The following is a 10,240-nucleotide window of genomic DNA, read 5'->3' on the forward strand; positions in this document are numbered from 1 at the left end:
TCTCTCTCTCTCTCTCTCTCTCTCTATATATATATATATATGAAGAGCTCATTTGCAAAAACAGATATCTCCATTTGAATTTATTAAACCTTTTTAAACTTTTTTGAATTTTATTAAAATTTACTTTATATTTATTTCTATTTTTTATATGTTTATTTTTTATATGTTTATTTAGCCTGGCAGCTAAATCATGCTTTGTGTGTCTGTGTTTGTCTGTGTGTGTGTGTGTGTGTGTGTGTGTGTGTACTCCTAGCAGTATCAGTGAAAAAGGTGTATTCATTTTAAGAATGGCTTTTATCTGTTTTTGCAAAAATGTACTCTTCATACGTAAAACATAACATAAAACAAAAACATTTCAAACCTCTGTAGCTATGAACCAAATTGTAATTTTAATTTTTACTTTTTACTATATGAAAAAGTGAAAACATAGCCATTTTTTAAAATATCTAAAAAATATATAATAGTTATAGTGAAGTAGCTGCTGCCGCTGAGGAGGCGGTGAACATCCGGGTCAGAGGGCGTCGCTCCGTCTGCTGCGGCTCTGTTGCTGGTAGCCGCTGCTAATTTTGAAAGCTAACGTGAAAACGAGATTAACCCTGCAGCCATGGATTAACCGAGGCCGACAGGAGGATAAAAACACATATCCCCAGTCAGCTGAGGAGCCACAGGCGGCCTCTCCTCCAGCTGTGTGCTCGTTTTGTGTCTCTGAGGGGGAAACTCCGCTGCTGCCGGGTGAGTGGCGGCTCCTCTGACCAGACAAGTCATGGAGGAGGAGGACACAGTTTGGACCCTTAGAAAAGGAGACACCCACTGATTTATCCGAGGAGTGGAGGACTCAAATAAGAGAGAGAGAGAGAGGGAGCTGTGAGGAGCTGCTGGAGGAGATTTTCTGGTTTCTGGAGGCTGGAAGAGAGTCAGAGCAGGCATGGGCAGTGTGATGGGACCGGTGCTGCTGTGGCTGCAGGATGTTGCGGCTGTCACCCTCCTCAAAGCCCGGCGGACTTTACTCCAGGCTGCCGTCCTCTTCTGCGTGCTCCTGCTGCTGCTCTGGGTGTCCATCTTCCTGTACGGGAGCTTCTACTACTCCTACATGCCCACCGTCAGCTTCTCCACCCCTGTGCACTACTACTACAAGTCCGACTGCGACTCGGCAGACTCGGTGCTCTGCTCCTTCCCCACCGCCAACATCTCGTTTCTGAAGAATGAGAAAACCCAGGTGATGGCAAACGGGCAGCCCTATCGGATATCTCTGGAGCTGGAGATGCCGGAGTCTCCTGTGAACCAGCAGTTGGGCATGTTCATGGTGAAGATGACTTGCTATACGAAGGGCGGACAGGCTGTTGAGTCCGTGGGACGCTCTGCGATGCTGCACTACCGCTCCAGCCTCCTGCAGACCCTGGGCACCATCTTGTTCTCCCCCCTCCTGCTGAGCGGCATGACCGAGCAGAAGCAGCTCATAGAAGTGGAGCTCTTCTCGGAGTACAGGACCAACGCGTACCAGCCCACCCTGGGCGCCGTGGTCGAGATCCAGTCCAAACGGGTGCAGATCTACTCATCCCAGATCCGCATCCACGCCTACTTCACTGGAATCAGATACGTCCTGTACAACTTCCCCTTCACGTCTGCAGTGATCGGCGTGGCCAGCAACTTCGCCTTCCTCAGCGTTATCGTGCTTTTCAGCTACCTGCAGTTCATCTGGGGCGGCCTCTGGCCTCCGGAGCAAGTGAGGGTCAGGGTCATGATGGGGGACAGCACCCGCTTCCAGCAGAGGAAAGAGGAGGCTCGCAAGCGCATGGAGAACGCCTCATCACAGAGGGAACTTGAACCCGCTGAGATAGGCTCTGTGAAAGAGTCATCTGATCCCCAAGGGAATTCCTCAGTGCCGGATCCACCATCAAATGAGCCTTCAGTGAGCCTCGATGCCCCCGAAGCCACTGATCTAGACTCCAGTGGTCCAGAGCCTCGTGACTCTCCGGGGCCCGAGGAGGAGGATGGTGCAGATGTTCTCCTGGAGACGTGCCAGCCGCCTCAGCCGGGAGAAACCACTCTCAGACAGAGGCCCGGACCCTGGATGAGCTTATGAATGTCGACAGATAGTCTAAATGCCAACAAGTCACTCAGTGTGCACACATGTTGGGTCCAGTTTTTGGCATAAACATACAGTAGATTGCATGTGAAATAATTCCCTGTTTTCTCTTAGGACCATAACATTTTTGCCTCATTGCTATTAGGGCTGCACGATATGGACAAAATTTCATACCTCAATATTTATGCCAGATATCTTGATAGCAATACAATATACACGAAATGACTACAGATTCACTCTTATGTGAAATTTAAAGTGTGGCAACAGAGAAAATTAAGCATTCTTCAAAACAAAAACAGCCTAATAACACCAACTGGATGAAAATGCAGTATTTTATCCATCAGAACAGACCAATCACTGTCTTAGGCTAACCCGAACCCTAAATTTGATATTGTTTCCTTTTCAGATATAAATCTCTGTTCATGTCTCAGTAACAATATGGTAATAACATATCGTTCAGCCCTAATTGCTACCTTAAAATCTTAACCTCAGCTTGATTTATTATTTATTTTTGTGGCTCAGTGTTTTGCTTATCGGGCGGCCTCCTCCTCTCCTCACTTTTGTGCCGTCTCGGAGCAGGCGGTGCTACATTCCAGCTCTCAGTGCTTTTTTATTCCATCTGTGCAGTATTTTAACCGTATCGCCAACAGCAGGCATTTTGGCATTACCATCGGGCACCAGCTCTCTCAGATTGTGCTTGTTATGTCTACCTTGCCCAGCATCAGAGCTCCTCATCCTGTCTTTTCGATCGCAGTGCAACACTCCTCCATGTAGCTGCTCCATAAGGGTGACTGTGAAACCAGATTTTGCATCCTTGTAGCCATTTCACGGCCATTTAGGAGACGTACGCAATCGCGCCTCATGACACTGTTACTCACAGGCTTTCTCAGAGCAATTAGATTTGGGTAATTTATGTGTGAGAGGGCAGCTTTTATTTTAAGTAACTTCCAAGAACAAATGTTTTGTGAGTGCCGCCTAAGGGAGCTGAGCGATTTATTGAACTTTTCGTGCATTTTCATCTTCCTGTTAGAGAAGTTCCACCATGTTATGGATGATTTATCAGCCTTAGCACATTAATTCAAAGATTCAATACTGTTAAAAAGTTGTTCTTCGTTTCCACTGATCTTTAACATCTAAAATATGTTACAGAGATGTAGCTGTTACCCTGCAATTTTATATTGGTGTTGACAAATGTTTTTTCTTTCCCTTTGTTTTTTTTGGTTATAGGAGACTTAAAGTATTTTAGAAAGGTGTGGTAAGTAATATAGGTACATTCGATTTTCTTAAAGGTCATAATTTAACCTTGAGATACATATGTATTTGGAGAAAAAATGAAGTTACTGTTTTGAAAATTACGCTGGTTGGAGCTAATGAAGTAAAAGTAATGCAAAAAATGCTGGAATGTGGCTCGGCGTCTGTGTTTTTAACTCCACTTTAGGAGAACTAAGGTTTACGTAAGTTTATGGTTTGAGTTTCTATGTGCAAGTTGGGTCGGTGTAGGGTTTCATACCAAAGACCTTGTTACAGGCAACATTACAGTGCACTCTTGTCATGTGTCATCTCTCTCTCTGCACCGCAGAAATGACATAAATGCTCCCGAAACAAATACAAAAGTTGACATTATTTATGCCTTGTTACTAATTTAATAAATGCTCTGAAAAACGTCCGCATCTCTCTTCCTTTTTTATTTCTTTTTTATTGTCTTGTGAGAGTTTCTACCTGCCAAATAACAATCAGCTTATGAAAGAAATAACATTTTAGAAGACATTTCTGACATTTCTCATGCGAGCATACAGATTTTAAAGCATGTGCTGAATCAGTTAGTGTTGTGTTTGTTGCACAGTATGAAGTTACTGCAGAAATAATCATATACTGTGTGTTCCAGCAAACTGGTGTGGTGTTTGTTGCTTTTGAGTATGTTAAACGCAAAACAGAGAATGTCAAATACTGTACATGTATAGATATTTTCATTGCTGATTAATTTCGAAAAGGAGCATATTCAGTGTTCTGGTGTGAAAATAAATCTTGTACATGGTGTACCACCTCATTGGACAAAGGTAATGTGCATGCTCTATGGGATTTGGCCATTTACCACATTGAAAAGCTGATTTTACAAAGTACCATTTCAGCCTTTTCACTTGATTTTGGATAATGTGTAGATGAGCAAAATGTGCTGTCTCAGAATATGTCATTTTGTTTTTTTAAGTATTATAAAGACATTTCTAAAGGGTAGCCAGTTGAACAGTAAACTGGGAGGAGGGGCATGGCGGCTTAAAGCTGGAAAATTAAAGCTCTCCATAATTAAGACTAATTGTTCCAGGATTTTCAAAATAGACAAACAGATATGAAACATGAAGAAGGCCTTGTTACGTGTGGTGTTTTCAAAATGTAAAGAGAGCACGATACTCAACTTTAAGAATGATTTATGTTTGTTGTATAATTCACTTTTGTAGTATGACAACTCTCCAACAAAATGTGGGGCATGACTGTGTCTAATGAGTCATATTAGTTTGTGAATGTGTGTGTGTGTGTGACGTGGATGTGGGCTCACTTGAACTGAGAACTGAGATGTTCACATTGTTGCATCTCCAACATCTAATGGGGATCCAAAGAAAAAACAAGAAATAATTCACACCTTTATTCATTAAATCACAAATATAGAAAAAGAAATCTTTTTTAGGCACAATCATTAGCTTGTAGGTAGTCATTCTTCCTAACTAGTCCTACATATTACAGTGTGTATTTATCTGGGCGCACAGATACTCTTGTTGTTGTGACAGTTGCCAGGTCTGTGCAGTTTTTTCAGGGCTGACATTGAATATGGGACGGCACTGCTGGTGCCACCAGGAAGTTCAGATTTGACATTGTTTCACCTAATTCAACATGAATTATCATTTCAAAAAAATTAGAGGCAATTTTTGACATGTTGAGACAATGTAAGCACAGATTAATAGTAGGTGAAAAAGATTTTTAAAAAAAAAACAAAAAAACAAAAAAGAGATTGGTGATAATCTGGTTTAATATGAGTTCAAAATGTGAGTCTGTTGCACATGAAAGGTGAGCACAATGCCAAGATTAGAAATTACAACCGGAAAAATCCAGGTAAAATTCATCAACAACAAATCAAGAAAACCTGCAGTCCTGCTTACTGATCAGTCATGTTAGAGGATTGTGAAATAGTAAGAAAGCTCATTGGAGCATCACTGTCATTTTCAAGAATGATCTTAATCAGAAATTTATGTGTTTTAACATAATTCAAAGTACTGTGAACAGAGTTTTGTACAGTGTAGACGTGTTTTTGTGCCTCCCACAGAGGTGAAGTTTTATTTGTTTACAAAGCTCACAAAACCATTCACGTCTTTAAAATCCAGATATAAATCACAAACCAAAGACAGTCCCTTTTGTTTCATCGCCTCCTGCATCTTGAGAATTGGCCTGTAGTGTTTCAGCTCAATTTTTGTGACATGTTGTGATATTATTGAATGACTGATGACCACTGATGATCTTTGAAAACAAAATGGACGTCAAGCCTGTGGAATAAAGCCTAGAAAAACTCCAGTTTGTGTTTGTGCTGCTAGTAACAGATTTTTACACGTATGTAAAAGGGCTGGTGTGCAGGAGATTTAAAATCAGTGTTTTCACAGGGTTTTTTTTTTCAAAGAGATGCAACATGCCAAATTAATGTAGAGATCTTGTTTACAGTACGATGCATGGCAGAGCGCAGACGTTGGATGCTCCTTTATTTGTGTTATTGAGGTCATGTTTTATAATCTGCCTCAAATCTGAACCTTTTGGCGATGATATTACAGCCCATTAGCGGTCCTTATTTAAAGCCACAACCCCAATCTATCAGATGAATTATGCATTGGTCTGGATAAGGAGTGCACTAATTGACTCCAGCCATCCATCATTTGTATTAAAACCTCACTGTATTTAGCCTCAGCAGGTGCAGATATTATCTCAGAATCTGCTCCACCAAGAACTCTGAATATGAATTATTTTCTCTTACGCTGAGGTCACACTTAACTTTTGAGTTAATGCCCTGTTGTGGAATTAATGCTTATTTAGTTGTGTTTCTGTGACATAAGGTTTGTCTCGGACCATCCTCTCAATAAATCTGCAGAATTTCTTTCCATGTAATTTCCCTGCAAATAAACATCCACTCTAACATCCAATATGATCCAAAACCCTGTGCAAAATTATGCACAGGGTTTTGGATCGGATGTTAATCAAATAAAAATATATGTTTGCCAGTATTGTTGTGATCCCACAGGTGTGCTGTTTTTCCATTAAATATTCCATACATGCAACATAGGTTTAAACATTTCAAAATTAATCTGAACCAGTTCAGAAAATGAGCTGTAGTTAGACTTGGGGAACTGTTTCTAAGATGACCGTGAAAAAGATCAGCAGTTTAACATGTTACTGGCAATAAGATGTTACTGTGCATCTGGAAGGCCACATAGTTTCATAAATAAAATGAGAAAGGAAACAGTCATTTGTGTTTATTTCCACTGTCAACATGTATTTTATTTGTGATAATGCCAATACACGATCTATCTTGCCTTTTTCATGCTGTTCAGCTTTTTGTGACAAACAAACAATTTTAAGTGCTTATTCCTTTTGTATTTTATGTTTCAGTCCTCATCAGTGAGTTTACCTTATATGGACCCAGTGCCATCAGGCTGCTGTGTAACGTCCTCAGACAATGGCTGCTCTGCACTAAGTGTACCACTTGAGTGGCGTCCTGTTTTGGCAGACCTTGTCATGGCTGAAGGTCAGTTTGTTCCTTGACCCTGAATTTTCTCCTCAGGGAGAACATCCTTAACCTCGGCTGCAGCATCGCTCGAGGTTTTTGACCCATCATCATCCGGCTCGTCCTCTGGGCTGTCGGCCCAACGCCCAACCTTTCTGACTCCCTCGCCCACCACCGGGGCGTTGACACAGGGGTTATGGTCATAGATGACTAGTTTCAACCCCTGCATGTGGGACAAACCTGGAAAGTGACGGATCTTGTTCCGGTCCACGTCGATAACAGCGAGAAAATGCATTTCCAGCAGCACTGATGGGAACTCTGCCAGCTGGTTCCCAGCGAGCCAGATACTCCGCAGCTCCTCCAGCCCTCCCAGTTCCTTGGGTAAACTCCGTATCTGGTTATAGCCAAGGTGCAGGGTCTTGAGGTTGGGGAGCTCACAAACCACATTGGGGAACTCAGTGAAGCAGTTTGTCTCCAGCCACAGAGTGTTCAGCTCCTTCAGCTCTCTGAGCTCTCGGGGGAGGCAGTAAAGCCTGTTGTTACCCAGGTACAGGATGGTGAGTTGGGGTAATCTGCAGACCACAGCAGGCAGTTCTTCAAAGCAGTTGAAGTCAAGGGCCAGGAGCTGCAGCTTCTGCAGTCTCTGCAACTCAGCTGGCAAACTGCTGAGGTTGTTGTCACTCAGGTAGAGCTTCACCAGCTCATCAAAGGCGCAGGCGGCGGTGGGCAGTCGACGCAGCTGTCGGCTGCTCAGGTCTAGGGTCCGATCAAGAGGCATTTCCTTCAGGTCTCCCACTAAGAAGCGCTGACATCGCTCTGACGGGATGAGGGCAACGACTCCTCGCATGGCGTTCCCCATCTCGCTCGCTCACTCTCTGATGGTCACCTCCACATCAATTAAATACCACAATGGGGCTGCACTGAGGAAGACTGCTGGTGCCATAAACTAAATTGCATAGCTTCCCATAAACTCTCTTCCACCGCCCATTTGAAGTTGTTGATATTCATACTGTGCAGAAATAACACAAGTAATACAATGTAACAATATAAAACTGAGTAATGCAGCGTGTACGACAATGTAATACAGGATGTACAGTAATTACATGGTTATTACACTGAATTAATTTGATAAAAGCAATACAAACAAGTCTTTTCAAAGCACCTCACTGTAATGACAAGAGAGTTGGTACACAAGCAATGCCAGCGGTCAAGAAGGAAATACAAAGCATGATTAATTAAACTATTTTCATTGTTACAATTGGAAAAGACCTACTTTTCACGGCCTGCCTATGTTGTCCGTGATCTCCAGCTTCATCCAAAGTATTTTTTGTTTGCAATTTGTTTATCTAAGTTAATGAGGAGAGGACATCTTGTATTCCCTCGCTGGATAGTCCCTTGTGCAGTTCTGTCACTGTCTCTCAGCGGCTCTGCCCTGCTTTGCCCCGATTCTCAAGTGACAGCAACCACTGGCTGCTCTCTCCTCCCCATTTGTACCTAATGACTTTCCCCCTTCTTCTCAGACATGACAGAGGTGGGAGAGAGAGAGAGGGAGGGAGAAAGAGAGAGAGCGAGAGAGAGAGAGGGAGGGTGGGAGGGGAAGGGGTGCTGGTTTCACAGTGGATAAGCATAAGAGGTGCTTTGTGATGAAAGTGTAGCGAAGGTCATCTGCATTCAGCACAGACGGCCCAGACGCAGCGCCGAGTCTGTGCCTCCAAGCCAAAAAAAAAGTGGATCTCCACTTCTGAATAATCTTCAGGATGGATCTACGTGTGCAGCAGGGCTCTGTCCACGCTTTGAGCCTGCAGGTGTTTTGCTTTTTAAACCATCAGCTGGCTTGAAACGTTTGCTGCAGGCCGTGGGAAATGAAGTGACACGTTTTTATTCAAGTTTTTGCAACAAACAATTTCAAGTGCTTATTGCTTTGTGTAGGAGTAATAATAAGAACAATAACTGTGACTGAAAATAACAATCATGGTCTTTAATCATATAGCACCTGTAAGTGCAGAGTTTACAAAGTGCTTTAGCAGACAGAGCCAAAGCAAAATAATCAGAAAACAAAAATAACAACAGAGAGCTGTACGGAAAGGCCAAACAAGAGCGATACTAAAGGGAGGTAAAATCCAGATTTAAGGTAGAAACAGGAAAACAAAAGATGTAAAATACCGTAGAGAGGAAAACAGAGAGATGTTGAAAGATAAAGACGGTAAAACAGATGAGAGGTAGGACAAAAAATTCAACATTACTACCACTATCAGTACCTACTAATACGGTAATAATAATTATAATATAAGAGTACATAAATAAATAAACGAATTAATTAATTAATAAATACTACATTTACAAGAATAAAAGCAATAATAAATAAATAAAATAAAAACAATAAAAAAAAATAATAAAATAAAATAAAATAGAATAAAAAGACGACAGCACACACGGCAGGGTAGGTCTGCATTTTCTCTGCACCACTGCCTGTGTGAGCCACTTGCACATGGACCCGGCGCGCATTGTGGGTTTGAACCTGAGACTCACACGGTGCGAGCCGCTCTCGAAGCACAAAGTTCCCTAAAATCCAAACGCTCCCGTCTGAGAGGCATAGTTTTCTGAGGAGAAGGTCACTTTCCACCCGTGTGTCATTTTGTAGTACTCTGTTTGTGAGGTGTGAGAGGTGGCATATCACTGCTGGCAGGCTGAGGTGTGCTATCTCCTGGGCCTTCATCAGGGCTCGGGGTTATTTTCCAACCAGATAAAACTGGGAAGGAATTTCCTTTTCCTTATCAGAGGGGGGCGCTGGCTCCCCCCTCTCCTGTCTCTTCTCACTGACACGCTGTTTTTAGTCCTGCTCTTCATCCCCTGATGGTCTGGGGGCCCCTGACAGGCGATGGTGCAGCTCAGACCGAGCACAGCAAAATAACCTTGTGATTGCTATAATTAAGGCCACTATCGCTTATTTCTTGGAGCATCTGTAGATACAGGAAGCAGGAAGAGTTATAGGCCCATATATCATACAGGCCGGTACACTCAGTGTCACATTAACCCTGATCCCAAGGCGTACAGCATGCTGTGCCTCAGAAACAGGACTCACAAACCAGTTCAAATAAACCTGTCAGAGCTCAGAGCCGCAGCGTGTTGAGCTTAAACACACAGGACACTCTCACTGTGTGATGAGCAACAGGCCTCGTCCTTTTACCTCTCCAGTCACTGTGTGGAATAAATCAGAGTGAACTCACAATCTGATGCAGCAAAGTGGTTTATTGTGTCTCCTCAGTCACCCAGCTGATTCAAAATCTGTCTTTCTCCTGCTTTTATCACCTTTCATCATCATTGCGGAGCCGAGATCAAGATCCCCCCTGCAAAGTTTGTTTTTACAGTCGATATGAAGCTTTTACACCACTGAAACT

At 42.8% G+C, this 10,240-nt stretch overlaps 2 protein-coding genes across 2 annotated transcripts; one reads left to right on the forward strand and one right to left on the reverse strand.

The window, feature by feature from the left end:
• Positions 1–502: 502 nt before the first annotated feature.
• Positions 503–3,752, forward strand: LOC115361105 (seipin-like). The gene has a single exon (XM_030054394.1). It carries the CDS (start codon positions 926–928, stop codon positions 2,081–2,083), a length of 1,158 nt encoding a protein of 385 aa, XP_029910254.1. The 5' UTR covers positions 503–925; the 3' UTR covers positions 2,084–3,752.
• A 3,112-nt stretch (positions 3,753–6,864) lies between these two features.
• Positions 6,865–7,704, reverse strand: lrrc10 (leucine rich repeat containing 10). Its single transcript, XM_030054242.1, has one exon. The coding sequence runs from the start codon at positions 7,699–7,701 to the stop codon at positions 6,865–6,867; it is 837 nt and encodes a 278-aa protein (XP_029910102.1). The 5' UTR covers positions 7,702–7,704.
• Between the last annotated feature and the right edge of the window lie 2,536 nt (positions 7,705–10,240).

The sequence above is a fragment of the Myripristis murdjan genome, chromosome 6, assembly GCF_902150065.1.
Source record: "Myripristis murdjan chromosome 6, fMyrMur1.1, whole genome shotgun sequence".
NCBI lineage: Eukaryota > Metazoa > Chordata > Actinopteri > Holocentriformes > Holocentridae > Myripristis > Myripristis murdjan.